General features: G+C 37.4%; 1 protein-coding gene across 1 annotated transcript in view; it reads right to left on the reverse strand.

The window, feature by feature from the left end:
- The window catches only part of LOC149076866 (band 3 anion transport protein-like), a 79,372-nt gene that overhangs the window by 37,178 nt on the left and 15,681 nt on the right, over window positions 1-26,513 (reverse strand). The window contains exon 2 of the mRNA XM_089244590.1: window positions 244-300. Within this exon, the coding sequence (XP_089100716.1) occupies window positions 244-288 (45 nt within the window). The 5' untranslated portion in view covers window positions 289-300. The remainder of the gene's footprint in view (window positions 1-243; window positions 301-26,513) is intronic.

Consider the following 26,513-nt stretch of genomic DNA (forward strand, 5'->3'; position numbering starts at 1 on the left):
TTATATCAGTCTGCTTGGTCAGTGAAATCAGAGACTGCTTTCCCCCCCCCCCCCTCTTTCAGTTTGTATAAATTTTGAGTATGTACAGTGATTGTAAAAATTTTATGAATGAATCTATGTGTTTTCTATGAGAGCCACATAATAAATGAAGAAGTATTTATGTACTCAAAGAGCTGCAGTTTGCCTACCCCTGCTCTAGACTAAAATATAATTGGCAAAACTATGAAAATAAGTTCAACTCACTGATGAACAACTTTGATTTCGTTTGCCTTCCATGCCTGATAACATTTGTGGCTATGGCTGCAAATGTAACATACAGAAATTATTAGAACTACAATTATAGTGCACCTTATATTGCTTTAGCATTAAAATTTCAGAGATTTAAAAAAACATTTTGATGAAAATTGCATACATTGAAACTAGTTATGTGAAGCTCAGTAAGAAAATTCACTTTTGATACACATACAATTGGAACCGTCTTCATATAAAAAAACAATTCACATAAATTGTAAAAGACAGCATAGCAGCTGGTCATTAGAAGCATACTTAAGGTTTTACTCCCTGTGGGCTATACAAATATTTCCAACCTCTTCTTTTATTCTAGTCTAATTTTGTTGATGATCAACCCAAATTTGCCACCTTCCAAACCTACCACCCCTATTACACTCCTGCTGGTGGCCATATTGCAGACAAAGTGACAACCATCTTGAAAAAAATAAAAAGATGAATCAAGGACGAAAATCATTGTTTTTATTTGCTGAAAAATCAGTCATTTTTGCTTTAAAAATTACAAAAAAAAAAAAAAAAAAAAAAAATTTTTTTTTTAAATCTATCCGAACCAAAGCAGGAATTGGAGTAAGAATATAGCGAACAGCTACACGGGGAGGGGGGGGGGTTCCATCACTGTTTGATCAAGGTATTCCTTGAGTAAGTGATAATCAGTAGCAGGTTTTTGATGCACAATAGTTTTCAAGGTTATAACAGTGGCTGTCACACCAACTGCATCTTTATATAACCTCTTTACACCTGAGCGAAAACTGATGTGTACCTCTGGAGCAAAGAGGATAAAACTCCAATTCAAAATAGTATTCGTTGATTACATGTAACACGTATTGTTTAAAATGTTAATATTATGCCGGTAACTATAACTTAATAATGATCATCAAATAATTTTCTACTTTTTACAGATTATTCCAAGTAACACAATATACAACATATACCCTTAATAACGGTCACCACGCATATGCGGTCCCCCCCCCCCGCCCTTTTACGGAGAAACAATTTTTTCCAAAAAATTTTTTTCACGAAAACATCTTTCTGCCGGCCACACAACATCAATAATTAAGCTTTATTTGGAAGGCTTCAATAGGGACTTCCCCCCTTTTTCTACAGTCCCGCCGGTGGCAGCAAAAGAAGGGCTTTATTGTATTTGTATATACAGTTCGCGGTTCACAACGAGTGACATCGAGGGCCACATTTGGCCAACGGGTTCTAGGTTGAGCATGTATGATCTAATCACTAAGTAAATAGACGCGAGGTTAAGAAACTCGTTAACAGTGATCTTCCCCTAAAGGGTTGTTTGCACTACTCCTGCTAGGCTGGCTACACATTCCCTATGAGTACGCATGACGAAATTCACTTGAGCCAATTTTATACGCTTTCTAGTTTAGTATATCACACCAAAGTGTTACGCACGACTTGCAAATCCGGACTTAAATATGTTTGTCGTATTCTTTCGAACACGTACGCATTTTAAAGGGGGCAAAATATTACACCGGAACTATCATCTCTTTTGAGAAATTTCAAGAGCAAAGCCCCCCCCCCCCCCAAACTCGCAAACGGAAACAGGAAAAAAATGACGAAATTTGATGTTTTTAAAACCACTTGGATTACAGGATAGTATATAGCAGTGGCTCTCAACCTCCGACCGCCCGCGGCCAGGTTTCATTTACTTTCTAAGTAGAAAGCCTGGCCAAACATACCACAAATGGAAAATGAATGGGGGAAAAGGAAACGACCAATCACTCGCGGCCCGGCGGCTGAGAAACAATAGTATCTAGGATTTAATGAAGTATCGAGAAGAGAAGCAAGAACGCAAGCAAAGATGGAACGGGGAGATCTGTTCTTGAAAAACAAGTTCAATGGGCAAGAATGCAAACATGTTGCCTAAAAGCACAACACAAGTTACCTTCGCCCATTTTTCAACAACTCGACACTGTCACCCAGCCAATATGATGAATATAGTGGAGCCGAAATTTCCAAGTCTAGAGGTGTATGAAAGTCATCTGCCGTGGAAAGCACAGGGATATAGAAAGACCCAAGTCTCACTAGAAGTTATGCAATTCACGTGCTTTCTGAATAATAATAATAGAAACAACATACCCCCAGGGAATCGATCGCCTCAACTATTGCGCCCTCCATTGCCCTCCCAACTGCAGTTCTTTCATCTTAAAAATTTGGAGCGTGGATTTCTTTTTTATTTCTCTAGCTATTAATAGCCTCTAGAAAGCCACTTTCCACAATCATCGCATCAACATTCCAAGCGCGACAAAATATCTATGAAAAAAAAAACCACGAAACCAGCTAAATATATAAAGCAAGCTAGTCACGTGCATAGCTGGTGTATGATATGGGAAGGGAGCTGCAGCGCTTTTTTTTTTTAAAAAACGCTGAGCATGATGGAGCAGAGAAGAGCCTCTATTAAGAAACAATGAACAAAATAAGTGAAGTAGAATGGCAGGAAGGAAAATTGAAAAGAAAAAATTCCAAGAGAGAGAGAGAGAGAGAGGAGGAACAACGTTACAGGGCAGTAAGATAGTAGAATACTTGAGGCAATAAGATGATACGGTGATTACGGAAGAAAAAAAGAAAAACTAATATGTATATCTTTTTTCCTCTACAATCTTCCCGTATATCTAATTGAGGATGTCAGAAAAAAAAAAAAAAAAAAACCATACAAAACACCAACATGTTTTGCATGAGCAGTTTTTAGAATCGTGATTTATCCCCAGGGAAGTGAAAATTATGGGAAAGGAGAAAAAGTAGTTTCAAGGTCAAAAGGAACGTTCGAAGAACACGGGGAACGCTGTTGAGTCATTATCCACGTGTTACAGGTAATGGCACTTTGAAATAATGTTCTAAATCAACGAGGAGGAAACTTGTGGCTTGGAACGGGGATGGTAGCAGTGGATTCGAAATGTTTATAAACATGAACAGCGGGCTCAGCTGGGAAAATACGAATGTCAATGATTTGCCTCTATAGCAGTGTTTCTCAACCCCCTTTTCACTCATGCGCCGCCCCATCTCCGTCCAAGAGCGAGACCCTTTCTACGCATTAAATTGATTTCTAAGTAAATTTATAGCGCACACAATTTTCCATGAGTAATATCGAACTCTCGGGCTAGAGTCAAGCCAGCTTTTCTCTTCAGGGTGTTCAACTGAATTCTAAAACCACTGAAATTTTTCCACTATTTCCATTTAAAGGCGTTATTTCTTCACAAATTCAAAGCTCAAAAATTAATTCAAAATGCCTCTTTAATTAGCACCCCTTGACTCGACGTAGAACAGAGTTCAAAAGTGGTAAAACTGTCACATTTAATCATTTTTGTCGCACCACGGTCATTTTCTGCATACAAGGGCTGATTAGACCGGGACCTACAATTTAATGCCGATTCCAAACGGCAGGCTTGTTTTTTATACTCATCGAGAGGTTGGTGCGCTAGCCCCTCGATGGTCCCTGCGGTAGCAATTTTTTCTGTGGTCACGTCACCGTTTTGTTGTACCCCTGTGTCAGGAAAGTTTTTTGACAAGGACGAACAGGGTATCGAACTCGCGACACCTCTAAACATCCTTTGGTACTTTAAGCGAGTATCTTATCGACCTCGGCTACCGCGCCCTCTGTCACATTTAACTATTTTATAAAGAAATAAAATCAAGGAAAATACACAAAAAAAAAAAACAACTCAAGTCAGAATTAAACTTAGTCGGGCCCTAAATTAAACTTATTAATTTTAAAATGCATAAAATGTTTAGTGCAATAAATAATAGAACCTCTTGACTGGAAGATTTGTTCGCCGCTGAGCGAATGGGATATAATATGCTAACCGTTATCGCGTGACTAGAGAGTTCAACTACTGTATATTTACACACACTTTTTACACCGTGTATAACAATGACTAGTCGGAAATGAATAGCATTATTTTTTTAGGATAAAAATTTATTATCTTATAGCCGCGAAAAAGTCGGAAAGAAAGGGCTTTAGAACTCACCTAAAATTCGGGCTTGAAGATGTGGGGATACCGATTATAAAACAAAACCAAAGGAACTTATGCTTAGTAATAATAATAGAAATCCCCTTTATGATGATTTCAAAAATAACATTCTTTCGCTTTAATAATAAAAGAATTAAAAATATATACAATACATTAAGAAACCAGACAGCAAAAGAATGAAAGAAAATAAAATACAAGTTAGAGCACGAATTACAAATGTTTTTGTGTTACACATGGCCTCAAGAGAACTTCCCGACCTCTTCATGCATGGTACACACATAAGAAGTCGCCCACCTTCACCAACACCGCCACACTAAAGATATGTATAGTGTGGTATTGCCTCAACTTAACATCACTAGCTAAAAACAGCTGCAGGTGTTCCATATTCTAAAGAAACAAGATCTCCACGCATACATAAAAAATATCACACGAAAAGAAAACAACTGCTCTCATACGAATCGTATCGCTGTTGACACTGTAAGGGAATTTTCTTTTACAAATATTAAAGGAAGGAAAGAAATTTTGGATGAAACAGACGCGGTAAAATAAACACTAGAGCGAGCGACTAATCTAGAGATATTAAAGCTCAGGAAGATTAAGCTGGAAAGAAACTACTCATTTGTAAAAGTAATTCTTCATTATGATTTATTGTTTCAACAAATGCTGTGTAAATCTCTCAGACATTGTGTGCGTTTTTTTTCCTGTGTTTTAGAGAATAAGTTTAAAGATTATAATGCATCCACTTCCCAATACCAGAAAAAAAATACGCGTTTTGTTCCCATACGTGAGAGAGTAATTTATTATCCCTTGCGCGAAATTATTTCGCACATTCGCTGCCATCACGACCTACGATCATCACCGTCCCAATAAATTTACGAGCTTTTTTTGGCACAATGCACGAGACCCGTAAATTATCTCGATTTTTCTTCTTGGGTGCCTACAACTTACTTAATCGAAAGTTTAATGTTTACCTAAGAAAATAAATTTTAAATTTAGCAGATACGCGTAGAAATGTTAAAAACAAAGTGTTATTGGAGTTGATAATTTACAGCCCTCCCCCCCCCCCAAGGCAGGTTCTGCATTGCCCCTGAGCAGAATACAATTCCATGTCAGTCTTTCCATGCAGAATAGAGAAATCACATCTATATACTGTTCATAAAACATAAGTATTTCCTTTCGTGGATGCTATCAGTGATTGATAATCTTGGGTATATGAACTCTTAAAAGCTTTTTATTTAGCTTCATATAGCTTAAAGTTTTATGTTTTGCTTCTGAAGACATGTTTAATCGGAGGAAACATTTAAAAAACTTCGAAATACAAAGCTGCTGACGAAAAAACTTGTTATTATGCTAAGGCGAACTCGGAAAGAAAAGTCATCATAATCATCCGGAAAATAACTGTTTCCTTGATATCTCGGCCTGAGAAAAAAGCCATCTATCTCACTCGAAAAAAATTGTGTTTACCACACGACTGTTAGTGGAATACAATAGCGATTATAAAGGAATGTCGGCAACCAAGGTCATGCCCTGATAAATGATTGCAGATAAACGCTACGTAAACAGTCACGTCTTTGCCAGTTGCTTAAATACGATCACCAAGACTTTTTTTTACGGCTGCTTGATGGAAACGACCACTGCTGTCCTCTGTGGGCGTTTTCCCTAACGACAACGGCAGTCATTGACGCCACGACAACGTGAAAGTTCGCGTAAAATCTAATTTTCTGCCAAAATTCGGAGAAATTTTAACAAATCCGGAGAACAGGAGGTAGAATGAAAAATCCGGAGTCTCCCGCCTAAATCCGGAGAGTTGGCAGGTCTGAATGTACATGATAAAATATTATACAATGCCCATAAAGAATGCTTATGGTTGTCTTATTCTAAGTATGGATAGCTTCTCGATTTACCCCAACATGTTTATCGTATTTTTTTTTTAGACGTGTCAATTGAATTTACTACTCCCGAGGGTAAGCCATTCCACTTATTAACAACCCTATTAGAGAAAATAAGTTTTAAGTTAACTATACAACTATAAGTTAAGCTACTCCATGTTCCTGTATTTACACTGTACGATATTTTTTCACGCGAAATTTATGCACAAAAATTCGAGAACTATGCGACCAAGACCAACTGGAATTATCCGAAGAACGAAAATTCGTAAAATAATATTGCACAAAATACTGCATTGCTACAAGGAATTTTTTTTTTAAATTCGATCCACAGCAACTCCTCGTGTACTACAGGATATGCCACGAGGCTTACAAATGTAAGTAACAAACATTATACGATTCAGAGAAAACAATTTACAAACGATACAAGATTATACATAATTTTAAATAATCAATGAAGTCAGTGATAAAAAAGGAAATTTAAAATTGTTAATTTGATGTTCAAATAGTCATTCAATTTTCTAAAGTTTTTACACACTTATTTATTTATATAAAAATCACCACATGGACCTGAGAACTGCAACTTATGTAAAAAATGTTTAAAATAAAATAAAAAACATGCAGGTATTCCAAGTTATAAATAAGAAATTACCTGTTATTTTAACCACAAACTGAGAAGAAACGTGTTTTGGGACGACTCGGCAGCTCAGGCAATAAATAAAAAGGGACACCAAATGACACCGAATAAGTAGAAACTTTTTTTACAATATTTCATAATTTCGTTCAAAATTCTTGGTAACGTATGAATAATCCCCGCCACTTTTTCTTCTTATTTTCAAACCGCGATTTCCGCTATGAGGGGAAAATACATAATCGCAGTTGGTTTTCTAACCGGAACCTAACCTAAAGTCATCGGAAGCACAGAAATTCAAGATGGCTTAAAACTAACTGTAGTGAGGGATAATGAAAATAAATGAATAGTTGTGGGGGGGGGGGGGGGAGCAAACTGAAAAAAAGAAGAAAAGAAAACTAATTCTGGATTGGAAGAGGATGACACAGAGCAATCGCCAATGACGCTTGCAGAATGATAATAAAAATGAACAATGGGTGATGGATACGCACCAAGAAAACAACATTGCATGACGATATAGATTATTGATTCTTGGTATAAACTGTCATGGAAGGATAGGAAAGTGATTTAATCTTTCCCGTAGTTACCACAAAACAACAGAATGATTAAGCACAGAATGTTGAGGAATACTGGCATAGAGAAGGTTGACCTTGTCTATTACGAGGTATTTGCTTGCTATACCCGTTTACGGAATCGACGCGAATGGAAAATACAATGTCATCTCGTACGCTTATTCTACTGATATAGATGGGAGAATAAAAGTGATGAAACTTTCATCGAAACATTTCAAAAGGAAGTGGGGAGGGGTGGGGGGTTGTACCCATAAATCGATTTTCAAACATTGTCTTTAGGTAGAAAATACGTGAATACAAAATTATTCTAAAATTAATTTTTTTGGCACTGAAGAATTATTAGACAGTTTTTCAGACTGGGTGGGGGGGGGGGAGAGATAATATGGATTTGTTACAAACTCATCATTCAGGAGTGAACTTCAATACTATCTCTTTTCTCATGTTTGTAATCTCATATTTAATGTGCTCAATAACTTTAATCATAAAGAAATTGACATCGACTTCCCAATCATAAAAGCAATGAAATGGAAAAGAAACTACATGCGAAGGGACAGATTTAGTTTGCAAATTTCAATACAAGTACTAATCACTATTTTCGGATTAAATCACTGAGGATGTTTCCCTCTGTCTTATTCTTACAAGTGAACATCTCAATTGGAACAGGCTGTTTTTGATGAACATTTAAAGTCGCTACCCTCTTTTTACTCCAAAAAAAAATCGACACACGAAAACGTTAAAACTGGGCTAGATAAATTGAAATAACTAAAAAAGGGACACTGACTTCCAAAGATGATACGATACCACAGTTTTAGACAAAAAATTTAGAAGTACAAATTCTTCTTGACCCGGCTATTTAGCTCGAAATATTCCTACTAATTAACTCAAACAAGTTTCCAAGATTGTTCAGTTCACATTTTTTTATCTGGAGAAAATCTTATCTACGATTCACACAGATGCAACATGAATATATGGAAGCTATTTCATCATAAAAAAACATGTTTTCATTACACATAAAAGTATGTACAAACATTGAAATCGGTGAATCAGTTTACCTACAACTTCCCACGGACAACGAATCTTAATGGCAAGAACCATCCGTATACAAGGCGTGGGAGACATTGGTAACGAAAAAGAACAGGGAAGAAGACAATGTTCTTTTTTTCCCTTCAAGCAGAAGAAAAAGTGGTAATAATAATCTAAAATTACGATGAATGATGCCACACCTTCCTGCCTTCTCTTTCCATTGCTCACCCTCCTCACTATTTCAACCTGTCCTTATTTTCAAGGACGGGGGAGTTCGAAATATCTACATTATTTTACCTCCCTCTCTCCTCGTCAGCTGAAGAACCACCTGTCTAATTAGAGCTATTATTCAACCCAACCGTGATACAACGAAGACAACAGTTAAATAAAATTGCGTGGCACATCCTATTCAATAACTGAAATAAATACAGACAAGAAGAATAGGTTGACCCCCCCCCCCCCATTCACATTACTATACTACAAAAAATACTCAATAACATGAGATGGGACAAGGTCTCCTATCCTCACAAGATGACGCATCTTTCAATACGGTACGAATTTTACAATGATGAGGATATTGTATATAAAACACAAGGATTCACACTCCGTCGATTCTTTAATGAGACCTTTGACGTCATATAAATCAACATTTTTCTCAAATCATAATGACTCGTCAAATATCTATCTCATTTACAATTTACATGACCTTTTTTTTTACCCACTAAACAAATGTACTCCTATATTCTTCACCCTCTCAACGGAAACTAATGCAGTACCGATATGCAGTAGGGTATGATCGGTATACTTTCGCATACTAATTTCAGCTTTGCTGACAATACAGCTGGGTGAGTTACATCTCAGATGGTGTTTAGCGTTGACGAAACGGCACTATTTTTGAATAAAATGCCCGCACAGAACATTTATCACCCCAAGAAGAAAAGCGAGCTCCTGGTTTTAAGGTAATTTAAGGGAGACTTACTACGTTGTTTTGTGCAAATGTGTATGGGTACATGATAAAGCCCACCGTCATTTTCAAACCTACGAATCCGCGAGCATTGAAGGGAAAGGATAAGTCAAAGCTCCCGCACAGTATTTTGGATGAACAATAAAAAAACTACGAAAACACTTTTCCTGGATGGGTTTAAACGGTGTTTCGCTCCAAAAGTCAGGTGAAACCTTGAGTGTGAACCATAAATAACTGGATAAAACTCCCGGACACCAAGATGTCAATGAGTTGAAAGCTGATGGTGTGGAAGTCCATTATATGCTTCCTAATACAACATCTATCATTCAGCCCCTTGACCGGGGGTAATGCGAGCATTCAAGGCTCATTATACATACTATACACGTCACTCAATGAAGATAATTGTGCATGCAATGAAGAAGATGCAAATGCAGAAAATGTCTTGAAGATATGGAAAAATTAAATACACTATCGCTAATGCCATTACTGTCATCACTAGGACTGTGGCAGCTCTTAAGAGAGAAACAGTCAACTTGGGTTGGATTAACATTTGGCCACAATGTGCTGCTCTTTAGGACACAACCATTTCTACAGAGCCAATTGAAGAGATTATAGAAGACAGTCACGTTAGCGAAATAAGTGGGTGGAGAATGGTTCAATAATATGGATATAGAAGACAAGTCGAACAGCTAATTAATAGCAATTCAGAGGCATCGACCGAGGAGCAATTAATGCAGTTGACTGCTCATGAAACAAGCGGTATCAATGAAGATCATCAAGATAAAGAAGTGGAAGACAAGTTCACCATGGGTAACATAGCGGGAGGGCTTCGCCAGTTCAAATCATAAATAGATTATTTCCATTATATAGATCCCTCTATGGTACGTTCTTCACATGTAGAAAAATTGGTAGAGGAAGTCTTTCCAACATACTTGATGATATGAAGAAACGGCAAACAGAATAACAATGTTCTTTCAGAAAACATCGCCAACAATCGCTGCATCCTCTTTTACATTCCCTTATACCTCCGCATCATCCTAACATAACACCAAACATGGCCCCCGCTGTCCCTTGCGGGATATAAGTGGATTACCTTGCGGCTGGGCCATGCTGGAAGAATTCTCCTGACATCCGGACCCGGCGAACATCCCCCGACTCGCAAGCCACCGGGTCTGTCCCGCCGGGACCCCACTCCATCCCAAACAGCCACACTCCGGGAAGCTCCCGAAAACCTCCGATGGTCAAGAAGGAGCGCAGGTGGACCGCCCGCCAGAGCTCCGACCCAGCAAAAACATTCCGACGGCCCTCGTCTCCACTAGTCCACGAAAGAACACCCCCCCGTCCGCTACTCATCGCCCAAAGGAGCAACAGAACGGAACCAAACGTCCGTGCCCATCCATGTCACCACCGCACTCCGTCCCCACCAATCCATCCGCAGATGGACCCGTGGGATCTCGGTTGCCAATCACTCGCTTCAGCTCCTTTGCCACCTGAAAGAAAACATACATACATGTCCGCATCATTCTGCTCTTCTCATGATGTTCAATAAACGAGATAAACAAAAACCTATGGTTTCGGTTATTCGTGGATTTCCCGTATTCGCGGTCACACCCGGAACGTAACCCCCGCGAATACGGGGAATTGACTGTACTTCATATTTTGAGGCGTAAAAAAAACAAAACAATAACTATACTTTTAAAAGTATGAAGGAAGCAATTATTGTATTTATCATAATGCGAGCTGCAGAAATTATGTATTCGAAGACGTACAAGAGGACAAATGATAACAACTCACAAAAAAAGAGTAATGAATAATCATCGATTTGATGCTTCTCCATCTAAAGCAGGCCTGTTTTAGAAATTTCCACGTACAAATGTGTTCAGAGTAGCCTACTGTACAAAATATCTTTGTTAAACAAAGCGTGTAAACAGGGAAAAAAATTCTCCGTATATTTTCACGGCAAACAAAATCGCTATACAGGGAAGAAAGCCAACAGCAAAATAATTCATTATCAACATCCTCTCATATGCAGTACAAATTCTGCGGATGAAATACTAGTTAAAGTTGCCAAAAAACTTATAGCACTCTTTTTCAAAATGTAACCATCTATTTCATTCACATACCACTGTTTTAATAAAGAAGTAACCTCAACTAGTTTACGAGTTTAATTCGTTCTTGAAAAGCTTCGCATCTGGAAACAAACTTTTCCATTCAAAACAATAATTCAAGAAAGTCAGTCCTTTCAGTACCACATTATGAAGAAATGTAATAATTATCACGAAAATGTTTTGGTAGAGGTGACTTTAGTTCTAATTGAGGCCTAAAAGCGAAAAAAAATATTTTTTTCAAAATATTACTTATTTACTGTGATTAATTAACCTGATACTTGAAAGTTTCGTCAGCAAGTCAGCACTATACGCTTATAATAAAGATAAAAATACCAATTCACACACACAAATATGTTGAATTAATGCATAATAATGAATTTTTTTTTTTCATTTTACCACAAAGAAAGCTGTAATTTGTTTTATACATTTGTTAGGGAACATTTTGTTAAAAGTAGTGTTTTACTGCATTCCAATTTGGTGTAATGTAATAAACCCTTTTCAGGGGCGAAACAATCTAACTTAACTTTAACTAAATATTTGCAAAACGAATAGTCCCACACTTGTGCTGTCATTTGGTAATCGTAAAATAGTTATACAGCCTTTATGCTTCAAAATACCAACACTCAACAACGTGCGTAAGGGATGTTAGGGGGTTAAAAAGTTGGAGGTACTTTAGAGTAACGAAAGTACAGAGATGGTATTTCCTTCGTATAATTCGTTCCATATCCTCGCAACAAAATGAACTCGTATGAAAATAAATTAGAATGGTTCAGTACAGTGTATGTAGAATAAAAATGACCAGGTGAATTAATTTTTCCAAGCGATGAAACTTAAGTTTTACGATATTTTTCAAGATAATGATCAAAACTAACAAACGATTGGATAATTTTTTGTGAAGTCTATAGAGGCCGCATCGAAATTAAAATAGACAAATCTATCTATATATATAAAATTGATTTTCTGTCTGTGTGTGTGTGTGTTCTCTATACAAATCTACAATTTTAGATCAATCGTCGCCAAATTTTGCATATATACCAAATGGGATCCGACTTAAACGATAGGCTACTTTAAAATTTCGTCAGAGCAGGGCAAATGCCCCAAACGGGCAAAAAACTGTCGGGCAACAATGGTTTTTTTGGGCCTCAACAATCACTTTCGGAACGTTTACTTTGGTTACTGTGGTTCCCTAGCAATGCGTTTCAGACGTGTATGTGCCTTTACAATGGTTTGTTACTTCTCTAATCCTGTTACTATATGAATAATAATTTATGTCTTTATAATGGTTTGCCACATTTTCAATACTCCCAGTAATGTGGTTTTTTGAATGACGTCATAATCATCATCAGCATCGCTTTGAGGGTCAGGAAAAGGGTGATCCTCATAGAAATCAGTGTTAAAATATCCGATTTTACTGTAGAAATGCGAAGATTTAATGAGGTTTTCTGCTGCATCTGTAATTTCAAAAATTGTGTTGAATTCTTGATTTTTTTTTAAATATATTGAGTTCGCTTAGAGATACGAAGCCAGAAAATTGAATATGAAGCCATTAGCCGGACCTACTTTCGAGTTGGATATTCATGCAATAACACATTGATTTCAACTTTACATTTATATGTTCTCAAGCATGAAAATTAATGTCTCCGCATTGTCTTTTAGCATTCAACTGCATAAATTCATATAATTTAGGTTGTTTTAAAATTAATTATGGGCCCGTAAAACAGGGCTGTCTTAAGAGCATCATGGGCCCCCTGGCCAGTTGGTTTTTCTGAGGTTCTACCAGGTAAATTCTAGAAAATTTCAACCAAATCTAATTTTTGTGAGGCACCTCTTCTCTTGAGGCCCACGGGCCGTGCCCGGATGGGCCCATGCGTTAAGACGGCACTGCCGTAAAGTGCATCGCGCGCGAAGAAATTCCACAGCTTTAGCTAAGCATTTTTGGAAGCTTAAATAGGCAGATGGATAACCTGAAGTTCGGGGGGGGGGGAGATTGAAATACCCAGCGCCCCTTGAAAAAGGAAGAAAAATATTTCCATTTCTACGTTTCTTTAAATCCAGATTTGTTTGTTTCATGAGTCACGCAGGAAGTCACCATATTGGTTAACTTAGGTACGGTTTGTATGTCCCTCAAAGAAAGAGAGATCACGTGATATCCAAAAAGCCTCATTGAAGAAAGAAAACCCGGACAGCGCCGGGTATTATAGCTAGTCTATATGTATAAAATTGATTTTCTGTGCGTGTGTGTATGTTCTCTATACCAATCTACAATTTCAGATCGATCGTCGCCAAATTTGGCATATATACCAAATGGGACCCGACTTGAACGATAGGCTACTTTAAAATTTCGTCAGAGCAGGGCAAATGTCTCCCAAATGGTAGAAAACTGTCGGGCAACAATGGTTTTTGGGCCTCAACAATCATTTTCGGAACGTTTACTTTGGTTACCGTGGTTCCCTGGCAATACGTTTCAGACGTGTATATGCCTTTACAATAGTTTGTCACTTCTTTAACGCTGCCAGTATATATGCCTTTATAATGGTTTGCCACTTTTTCAATCCTCCCAGTACTGAGAGCTTTTTGAAGACGTCAGAATCATCATCAGCATCACTTTGAGGAACAGGCAAAGGATTATCCCAATAGAAATCAGTGTTAAAATTGCCGATTTTACTATAGAAATGTTGAAATTTGGTGGGGTTTTCTGTCACATCAATAATTTTAAAAATTGTATTGAATTCTCAATTTCTGAAATATTGAGTTCGCTTAGAGATATACGAAGCCCAGGAGATTAAATATGAAGTAATTAACCGGACCTACTTTTGAGTTGGATATCCATGTAATAACATTGATTTCAACTTTTTATTTATATCCTGTCAAGCATGAAAATTAATGTCTCCGTATTGTCTTTTAATTATTCAACTGCATAAATTCATATAGTTTAGGTTGTTTTAAAATTAGTTATGGTACATCGAAGAAATTCCACAGCTTCAATTAAGCATTTTTGGAAGCTGAAACAGGCGGATGGATAACTTGAAGTTCAAGGGGGTGAGGGATCGAAATACTTAGCGCCCCTTAAAAAAAGGGGGGGAAAATATATTCGTTTCTATGTTTCTTCAAATCCAGATTTGTTTCTTTCATGAATCGCGCAGGAAGTCGCCATATTGGTTAACTTAAACATGGTTTGTATGTCCCTCAAAGAAAGAAGGGGGAAATCACGTGACCCAAAAAGCCTCATTGTAGAAAACCCGGGCAGCGCCGGGTATTATAGCTAGTACGTTAATAAAAACAGACTGCCAAGGAATTAATTCACTGATTTATCAACCCGATCGCTCTTATAACTCAACGAATCAATCAAGCGTGGCTTACTTTAATAGCTGTTTGAAATCGATTTTTAAACTGTTGGACTCGGTCTATTTAGCCACAATTTTTAAGTCATTCAAGATTAGAATAGAACTTATCAGAAATCATCATGCATCCAATCATTCCTTTAAAATCGCCAGGGCTTTATAGTCTGTAAGCGCGTTTTTCTCCTTATTTCACAACTGATTCACGAAATCAGACTTTCTTGCGCGACTGTTTCCAAGTCACGACTCACCCTCTCCATGGTGATGACCTGTTACGTATGATGAAAGTGTAAAATTGCTAATTTGTTGTGTTCTCGTTAGAAAGAAAAATACCAAAGACCGGTCCTTCCCAAGGACGGCCATTCTCATGGTCAGCTAGCTTAAGGGTGAATTGCACCTCTTAAGATGTGTCGATGGGTATGAATGTTTCATGTCAGGATATCCTGAGATGAAAAGTAGCCGAAATTCTTTTTTAGATATTTATATATTTCCTCGTTTCCTCATTTTCTGTTACTCCAAATTCTTCACTTGAATTTGTTTCCATCACTTGAAATCGATATAGGTGACCTGGAAACAGTAATAGTTTTTCGAATCTCTAAATCGGCTATTTATTAGTATTTCCCTCCGGAATTTTGCTGGAGAAGGAATTCTGTAAACATGAAATGCACTTACATTGTTTACCATTTACGGCAGATGTTTTTTCTCTTCTTTCTACGGAACGTCTTCCCATATCAACGTTTTGCTGGCATTTGTGGAAGCATAACCACCTGCTTTTTTTTAGTATGAATAATGTTCTTTTTCGTTTATCGGCACAGTTTTTCTATGGTAGTTCGATCTTTACATTTAAAGTACAAAAATTCAACATTAACGTGTCGTCGTTCATCTATACTGATTAGTGTTTCGTTTGTGTGTGAGGTGCATGTGATTAAAACATAATAAATTCATATAAAACCTTTTATCCCCCCCCTTTTTTAAATTGTGCAAATCGTTGTTTTTTTTAATCAATTAATGTAGTCCAATTCTGGGAATGCCCGTCTCGGTTAATAAACTTGTAGATTTCTTGAAGACAAGAGGACCGTATAAAAATTTAGATTTTTTTATTTTGTTACACACCGAATTTTCACTCTTAAAACTGGTACAGGGTAATTTTTGAACGCCTTTTAAGCATTGTTTAAACTGGAATCATACCTCTTCGACGGACGGTTGATGAGATAAAGACCACATTAGCACTTACAGAATATCCTGTATGGTTTATGGAACTTGCACACGTACTTATTTATTTATTGCGTTGGGGACAGTAATAGTGTGCAACTGGAGAGGTTATTAAACTTTCCCCAAAGAAATTAATCATTATTTTTTTCAGTAGTTTCCAAACTTCTGCGGCTCACGGCGCCATGGGGAAAATTTCGATACACAAATGGCGTATCGAAATTTTTCCCCACGGCGCCCATAGTTAGAACATAAGCCAACCTAACGGTTACAATGGCTAGATTGGTTAAGAAACAATAATAATACCCGATTTCAAAAAACGTGTATATTTAAGAAGCAGTAAAAGTTAAAATAAACTACTACTAAACCATACATGCACCTCGTCCATATTACTCTGCGAAACTTCTAACGAATTGGTACATGTTGAAATGTGCGTGTCTGTGTTGTGAACCTAATGTGAAGCTTGTTTCTGTGTAATGCTTTATAGCGATGCCATCTGCCTCCTATTTTTCAAACTATGAGTGAAGTGTAATGATTGAAGATTTTACTGTAGGCCTGTTGCTCTCTGTGGTGAGACATTTTAACGGGGAGATCGGCTTGCATTCGCACCTCGAAGTTGGGAACCACAGAAAACCAACTTCAGCCGACCACCACTGTGGCGACAGTGGGGTTTAAACCTGGGCCCTCGCGATGAGAGTCCGTCACTATGACCACTCGACCATCACAGCGGCAGTTAAAATAAACTACAGTATCATAATATTGAATTACTAAATGTGCTCCGCGTGCGCGCGCGTGTGGGACATGTTATCATGGCAACCCCCAGCAGCTGATCACGGCATGCAATTTGGAACCACTGTTTCAGATGAAAAGCACTCGCAAATGTTCAAATGGATTAAAGTACGGACGAAAAGCAAGATTAGATGTTCTTTGACATTTTTTTTAAAGATGTCCTTGATCATGGGCGGAGATACGGGAGGGGGCACCCCCGCCCCCATCAAAGGCGGAGTCAACTGATCTAATGTATAAATGTATATATGAATTGACATCATCATCGTGCCCCCCAGAAATAATGACCGTGCCCCCCCAGACTTCCAAGTCTATCTCTGCCTATGTCCTTGATAGAGCATATTAAAAAGCAAGTCATTTCTAATTCACATAAGTTATCGGAACTATTTGTACATTGAAATCACAAATGCTCCTATTAAAACCACTTTTGTTTACGTAAACATAGGATTTCTAGCAAAACAAGGATCAAGTTTTCAAGGGCATCAACAAAAAAAGTTCCACTGCGGTTCACTGCAACCTGAAAACTGAATGAAAATGACGCAGGCAAATAGAGCATGACAAACGGGAGAAACTTATCAAATAATTCATTTCGTCTTACGACAAGCGAACATGATTTTTATACTCTCGTAAGAAAAGTTTAAATTCGACATAATTTATCTATTACACGCTGTTATAATCACGATGCTTCTACTACGTGAAGCGATTTTCAATCCCATCTCAATTACTGCGCATGTGATGAATAATCTTTTCGATACAACCACGATGTGCACGTTGTTAAGCATAATTAGGCTTCTTTATCATAACTGTGAGCAATGACAAACGAATAAAGTGATCTAGAGAATGTGTGGTACATAATTCTCATTTCAAAGAATTCAATGGCATATACACGTGAATACTCTATGTGAGTATAAACACATTAATTTCCCTTTTATGCTGCGCAACAATGACGAGTTATGATACAGAAGGGCATAAATGAAGTTTTTACGGTCTATACATGTTACCACTAAAGTGCAGAAATCAGTTATTCTACAGATTATCTAGGTATCAAATCAGTTAATCTGCAGATTAGCTAGGTAATGTGCACATTAACGGCTTTCGAGCTTTAGCGATAATATATACACTGGAGTGCTAGAGAAACCAGTATAGCAATCAAATACAGTCAGACCTAGGTATAACGCCACCCCAGGGGACCGAATAAAAGTCATATGCGGGATGACTTAATACCGAATAACCATGATTTGCTAATTTTATTTGTAGGTAACTGTAAAAAATGACATAACAAGTGGGGTGACGTTAAACGTAAAAGACGTCATATCGAGAAATGACAGTACTTGAGAGCTCTTTCACGTATTCAGTTATGTTCTCAAGTCCAGACGTAAAGCTCTATTTCATGTATCCAGCAAGGGTAACCAAGTGTGAGTTCACTGTTAAAATCCATGTCGTACAGTTTTTAATCATACTTTTCTTTATATATCAGTATTGTCATTAAAAATAATTGATCGTTACGTAGTTCTCTTCTCCAGGGACAGTTCCAGGGTTGTGCGAACCATGCGACTGCCAGAGGCACTGTTATAGGAAGAGAGCATCAAATCAGGGGGGAAGAGAAAAAATAACTGCAGAGAAATATTAAAACAAAATGTTTATCCAAGGGTGATGTCACTCTTCACTATTCATACGAAGGTTTCAACAGCTGGCTGATGCGAAGATGAATTCAGGAAAAAAAGAAAATTCAACGGCGGGAAATCTCGAGCCCACGTCCTCTCACTTACTTAGGATCACCGATTTGGGTATTCTTATTGATGAGCGGCTTAGGTTTTCTGAACATTGTTGAACGGTGATCAAAAAATCGAATAAAATGCTCGGTTCCATTCTCAAAAAAGGTCTCTTCGCGTTCACCTAAAGTGATCCTTTCACTTTCCCGGGGCTTAGTTCGTCATGGATCGGAATATGCCGCCAGGTTTTGGAGACCATACTTACAGAGGGACATTGACTTGGTCGAGGGGGTGCAGAGAAGAGAAACGCGTGCTCTTGATGGCACTCGGGGCTTAAGATATTAACAAAGATTTTTATAAAATGTTAACATTGGAAGAGTACAGATGTAGGGGGGAATATGATTGAAGTGTTGAGTTATTAATATATCGTCAATCAACTGCTTCGACAAGACACCAGTATCGATTAGTAAGAGATAATTCTAGGTTGTAACTTCGCAGGGAGTTTTACTCCAATAGGATTGTCAATAAATGGAATAACTTACCTCCGTGGGGGGGGGGGTCGTGAATTCTAACACAATTGAAATGCTTAAAAGGAAATAAGATAACACAATGGGATAAATCGAGAAGCTATCCATACTTAGATAAGACAAGCATAATTTAATTTTTTTTATTATATTTTACCATAATTATTGGTTTTTCATCATTGCTCTTATTGGGTTGGTGCATTTTTGATATAGTTTAGATATATATTCGACATCCGAATTTTTTATGGGCATCTTTTTTTCAGCTACCTCGTTGAGCATTTTGTCTGTTCTGGCCTTTGTATTTACCGGATGAACATGGTAAGTGAGCTGCACCACCACGCTGACGTGACGTAGGTCCACAGAGGACCTGCATTTGTAAGTTCATACTTAATGACGCATCTGGCACAAACTCGGAGAAGACGTTCATACTGTAATTAAATTAATAATAATATTTAATCGAGTACTACTTGCCATCACAACCTATAAACAGTAATTATAAAAGTCAGCTTCCACGTTCACGCGGGGAAGGAAGGGGGAGAGAGAGAGAGAGACTAAAGTGGGGGGGGGGGAGGCAAACCACCATACTGCATCAGCACAAAAACGGAACAACGGTAAAATTCCAATTTGGCTGGATTTGTCGCTCGTCTGCTTCTGTCAACGGCAGTCACTCGCCTCAAGATCGAATCGAGTGGAAAACGTTCTCCTATTATCGGTACAGTAGGATCAGTCTTGCGAACACAGACAAACTGCGCAACTTGTTTATCGCTTCAAGACGCTTCCAGTCGACAACTGCCCTAAGAATCAAAAACATACCTTAAGTTACGAAATTTGTTGAACACAGTGACAGATTCCGAGTACAGTAGACTCTTGATAATCCGGACATGCGCTGTAGTCTGGCCCGTCCAGTTATCCGGCAGTTTTGGAGGCGGGTTTTCTTAAAAGGGCATAGAAGAGGGAAGCATGTATTGCATTAATAGGCTTTTTCAATTGACTTCCAATCTGGCACACCCTGGTCTGATAGGTGTCGGACTACTGAGATTCCACTATATTAACATAGAATTAAAAATCGAGCAGCGGAAGCAACATTGCGGTTTAAAAAAAATTAGAATATAAAAAAAACTAAATGTAAGATGATAATAACAACTACAATAAACATTTTTTTTTTTTGCATCTTTGATATACTCTGTAATTTTGTTTTTTCCTTTCACCTCTCCAATGATAATGAGCGGTTATCCACTCTTCATTGCCCTCTTGCCGACAATCGTTCTCACTCTCAAGGTCAGGCAACACTGACCTACTGGATCACTGCAACCACCACCGTAACACAAAACATCTTTTTTTTTCTTCTTTATCTCTTATATATAGATATCCATAAAATAATTGCGGTTGTGGCAGGTGCGCGAACCAGGAAATGTCACGATATGTCTGTTCCAGAACTGCCTACTAAAAATCGTTGTCTCTATACAAAAACGAGGAGCTGCTTTTCAAATCGTAAACAATGTTTCAATCACTCGGCGTGAAAAAATAATAATACCCAGCGACATCAACTCCTATTATTCAAGGAAAGAGTGGAAACGCGGGCTGAATCGAAAATAAACTTTGCTTGCTCCTTCACTTCTCTACTCGACTTCTTACAGCAGCAGGGAAGATGTTTATGTCACGAACAGTACCAACATGCGAGTAGAGGCACTGAGACATACGGTGAAAATATATAGATACGTTTTTAGTCTATCCAATTAATTATGCATAAAAATCGTAGAACCCCCACTGATTCGAACTAATTGGGACAGGGTGGTGCAGCGAAAAATTTAAATTATAGGCATTCAAATTTAGAACATTAATTTTCTTAACATCAATGAAAGTGGGTATCCCGTTCAACAATAGAGATTGTTCAACACCAGCTTTTCTACTAAAGCTAGTGTTGGCTTGGGACCTATCTTTCTTCCTAGGAAATGCAATGAATGTACTGGATGAAACCAGTACCTCCTGAAGATAGAGATATATTTTTAGGAGGTGTGTGCAGATCAAACCCGTTCATGAGCGTGAGTCTCAATACAAGGGCACGGCTCAGAACTTCTGATGCATAGGTCTAGTGATAGCTCTCCATTGCAATTAGCATTGCAATAGTGTGGCGAGCTTTACGACTTCCTACATTCTGCAATAGGCCCACCAGGCTGGGATTTTTGATGAACCTACCAAAGTAGAAAGACTTTTCACGGGCCAACCACTATAGTAAATTTATAGTGTAAAAAAAAAAATCGCCCTGAGCCAACGCCATCTATAGCTATAGTTGTAATTATAGGAGGTGTTGCCTGAGCCCTGTCAGCCCCATAGTTGTGGAGGACGGGGTCATGGAAGTAGGGGTCCAAGTGCATTGCTTTGCCAAGTAGTGTGTAATGCCGTTGAAAATCGCCATGCGCATGAAGTGGATCTTCTCTCACATTTTATTTTCACGTGTCTTTTTTTTCTGAGCTGTTCGGATTTACGTATCATGCACGAATTTTCTTATTCAATTATTCAAAAACTATTACATCATGGCATACTATCAATCCCATCAGTAGTGTGCCATGTGATGTTTGAAAATAGTTTATGGGAACGATTTAGCATCCCCAGATGAGAAAACATGGAAACATAACGCTTAACTACGCCGGAACAGTTATTTTAAGAGTGCATTTGATTGTCTTCATTCATTCGAGTCTGTAAGAAGATTAAGCGGGTTTTCGGATTGGGTTCGACGTAGCAGTGTGCTAGCCTATGTATAATTCGAAGATATACATTGCACGTAAATACAGTAATCTTTCATCCCAGAAGAAAAAAGTTAAATTATGAAAAATTGACTCTCTTCCCCTCCTTCTTTTAATCTTTCCTCAATATGGGAAAGTATATCCATAAATAAATAATTTATAATTGTATTATCCCTGTACTTTAAAGCTTTTTCACACAGTTCACGGTATAGAAACGTTATAATCATTCACGTTTTCGCTGTCTGATTTGGAATTATGACTACTTGAGAAATTCGTTTCAGCAAGCCCTTGGATTGAAGGACGTTTTCGACATGTTGGGGGAAAAAACAACAATTCAACAATGTAGCTGCTTGGTCAAATGGTGAAAAATAAATGCCTGAGTCATGTGACTAATCACTACCAATTTAACATGTGAAATAGGACGAGAAAAAATTGGATTCAATATTACTTTTTCTTTTTGAAAGTTTCACAAAGAAGCTCAAGAAAGTTTTGAAAGAACATCGATTTGCATTGCCCAGACGGCGCTCCACTCTTTCTCTACTGAACTGGAACTTTTGGATGTTCGAACCCACTCGTGCTTCTACGCATGCTTAGAAAAAAAGCAAAAATTGAGAAGGAAAAAAAACTGAATGAGTATTGAGAGACATAGGCGGGCACGGGGGAGGGGGCAATCCCCCCGTTCACCATAAAATTTGTATTATTTGCATAGGCAGAAGGGTGGAAGTGGGCGTTCGACCCCCCCCCCCCCCAATTTACTATACAAGCCCTGATTCCCCCCCTCGTTTGTATCCGCTTGTGTTGAGAGATAGATCACATCTGTCACATATCACACAGCTAGCCAATCAATAATAACACTCGTGAGCAGGGCTAGAATTTTTATGCCCTAAAAACTTTTAAAAAAATACTCTATAAAAAATGCGTTTATGCTCTTAAAAACTAAATATATCCTATAAAACGAAAAAATACGTCCTAAAATTTTTTTATTCCTATCTCAGATAACATTAGTTTTAGCAAAGTAATATGATAATGAGAAGTGTTGATTTAGTCTAAACTAGTTTTAACCATTACTCATTGTAATGGTTCAAAAACACACAAAATTCTTTGTTTTACAAACCACTAAGAGTATCAGATAATCAATAACATAGCTTTCAGTTTTTTTTTGTTTTTTTTACACTTATTGTATCACATACACACAGAAATCTTTGTATGTAAAAACAGAAGGGAAAAAACCGATTTTTTCATTTTCTCTAGTCATTAAAGACCTCGTTTATGTTTTCGGTGTTGATGTGCTGCAGCACAGTGGCATCCCTTTAGCATCGCACACACAGTTTGCAAAACAATATTGTTTCATCTGCACAGAGATTTTCATTTTTTTCATCTGCACAGAGATTTTCATTTTTTTCATCTGCACAGAGATTTTCATTTTTTTCATCTGTACACACTTTCTCACCATATTCGGAAACGAATTTTTTCAGTTTCTGTGAAGTCCTTTGCTTAACTTTAGGCATGTTGAAAATTTTATTTCACAATATTACATGAATCATTCACAATCGATACAAAAAAATTGCTTAGTTACTATAAAGGTAACTTCCGAAGAATTTGAAAGTAATTGAGGCCCTATGGCTTTTATCTGGACCTGCTCGAACTTGATCAGATGCATTGATGGTAATGTCATCGAGCCAAAATTTCCCACCAGAGCTTCTATTTTATGAGTTTTTCCCCACAAATTCAGAATTAATGTGCTCCCATCTATATGTAAAAATATCTAGTCAAGTATTCAGCTTTAGAAAAGCATTGCACAAAATTAAACAAAAAAAAATTGAACAGTTATTTTTCTTTCACAAAAACTCTCAAAATTTCCCACAAGCGCTGAAAAATTTCCCCCATGAACCAATTTAAGCAAATTTTTCCCACGCGTTATTATCACCGATTCAGATGATTAATCTATTTACAGTCACACACCTGTGTCGTTGAAGGGCTAATATTTTTAAGCTCTAAAAATTCAATATCATTGCTGATTTGTTGAAAAACTTGAATTTCCGGTTTTTTTTATCAATGAGCAATGACGTTTCACTTTAGTGCATGAAAATCCTAGTCCAAAATGATACACTCTAAACATGGGCTTGATTTTCAAAAAGGTTGCCAAGATTATCAGTTGTGGCGCATATTTCTAGTGTTTGGCAGGAATTTGACCCTAACGAATAAATAAAATGGTTAATAGATGGTCGTAGATGGCTTAGGTTGGTGGGGAAAAGGTTACGTTTTGGAGGCTTTTGTGAACAATGGGAAAGAAGAAGAAAGAGCTCTCGTCTGAGGCGGAATCGAAAAAATCAGTCTGAAGCTGAATTGGAATAGCCAGGAAAAACTTACCTTTTATCAAAATTTATAAAATATGCCTTAAAATTTTTAAAATATGTTTCATCACGTAAAAATAGCGAAATATACAAAAAAAAAAAAAAAAAAAAAAATATATGCAAAGACACAGAAATCCGAGCCCTACTCATGAGTGTTCAGTCGACGATTATTCCCAAACTGATACAACAACCGATTAACGATTACTTGGTGGGACTTTTTCGTATCATGGTCGTCCCTTTATGCACACGAAAGGGCTAATTAAACCGAACTGCTTAATGTCGGTTTTTAAAGATTTTATTTATGATTAACAATGTTCCGAGTGCGAATGAAATGTGATATAATGATTTTATCCTAAAATCAAATATACAGTAAAAGCCCGACACTCATGGGGGTATGTAACGATTTTGTTCGACTTATGTATCTTCCTGTGACTTAGCCCATGGTGACTGCCAGGGATTATTTGACCGGAACTGAAGTTGAAAGTCGTTTCCACACGGCTCAACAAATCATGCTAAAAACTTTCACGATTAACAGGAAAATGTTAATGAATCATAAAGCCATGGAATTGAGAATTTTGATAGTTCGGTCACTTGACTAATCGTTTTGAAAATACGAAATTCTATACAAAAACATCTAAGAGAATCAACTTATTTTAGAGAACTACTACTGCGAGACAAAAATCACTTTCAACGACCGGAGTCTTGTTCATATTAGAACAAAATGATCTAAAAGGCGATTACAATGCATCTACAATTTATAACCTGACAGAGCAAAAAAATTGAAATTCACTCTTTCGAAAAGTCCGTTTCAATGAAAATTTTCCCCGTGATTGTAATATCACGTTATAATGGACTTTCACCGTATAAGTTAGTACAGCACTCTCGATAATCCGGTATTTTTAGGCGGGTTTTCTTCGAGCATTTGAGAAAAAAAAATGCCATTGCTCAGAAGTTTACCGTCAACCCTCGCTTTACGAACTTAACTCGTTCCTGAAGTCAGTTCTTAAACCGAACTGCCCGCAAACCAAAACAATTTATCCTATAGGAATCGATGTAAAATGAATCGATCTTTTTCTCGGATCCCGAAAATTTTTAGTGTGAATTTTTATAACAGCTCCTGTGGATCACGTTAAAATCATTGAAAATCTATAAACTAGGACTTGAAAAATAACCATAGGTATGAAACTGATGAGATGAAAATTATATGACAGAACCATGTTCGTTGCTATCTGTAATCATAGTGACAAAACCATTAAAATCTCTGCCAGCCAAATTTATGGTTCTGTAAGACACGCTTCGTCAATAAGCATATGTCTATGCAATGAAGAATTTTTTAATAATGTTTTCAGAATTTTTTGAGTGTTAGCCAATTCTATACTACACATTATTGCAAAACATCTTTGAAAAAACTCATTGGTATGGAGCTATGTAATTGGTATGTAAATATTAAAATGACTTGTTGATCCATGGGATGTGAACAGGAGTCAATCGATGCGGCGTTTTTTCACGTCGAAGAACCAGCGGCGGTTTACATCACCGTGAGATATTGGATGTAACTGACAGCAACGAACAGAACAATATTTATATTTATTATTAATTTTTTTTGCCCCTTGACAAGCTAAATTATGGGGGGGGGGGGAACTACTTAAATTAGTACTCACGAAGATTCTTTATAGCCCAAAAATTTTTTTTTCTCAAGTGCTGAAACTTATGATTAAAAAAGCAAAAATATGAAAGTTTGGGTTCTTACTCTTTTTGCTACGCTGAATTTTCCAGATTTTTCCCCCTCACTTAAGAAATATCCCGATTCTGATATAACAGAGAATAACATTAGATAATGGAAGACAAAATGTTTAAGAACCACCGTGAGAAATTTCATACTCTTAACACACCAACCGAAACTTCAGAGGGGGAAAAAAGCCGAATGAGTGCAGGAACATAAAACGATATGATAAATTCTGCTGCATGGAATGCACACGTAGAAGTCTAAGCAAGGAAATCGGTTGAATGTAGATGGAAGTATGGTGAGAAGAGCAGCAACAGAAGTGGTCCAATACGTAGTTATTACCACAAGTTCCATGCCGGGAGTAATGGCTTTCTTTCTGCAGATGGTTTATATACTTGTCAACCATTACCCGAGGAAAGGGCATATAAATACAAACCTAGGAGAGCCAGAAATGTTTAAAAAAAAGAGAGATATAATATGTAATGACTCTTCCCATGGAAAAAAAAATTCCACGATAAATAAAACAGATCAGCAAACAGTAGAAACTGGTGTCTAGACGACTGTCTGAAAGATGAATAACGAATTTCTCAAAAGAAAAATACTCTCAGTACATACACAATGGAAACATGATGGAAAAATTGTTCTCTTTTACCTGAAGGTTATGT

Source organism: Pholcus phalangioides, unplaced genomic scaffold (genome assembly GCF_987345545.1).
Source record: "Pholcus phalangioides strain wild (caught in Gottingen) unplaced genomic scaffold, Ppha-v1.0 ptg000015l_1, whole genome shotgun sequence".
NCBI classification, from domain to species: Eukaryota; Metazoa; Arthropoda; class Arachnida; order Araneae; family Pholcidae; genus Pholcus; species Pholcus phalangioides.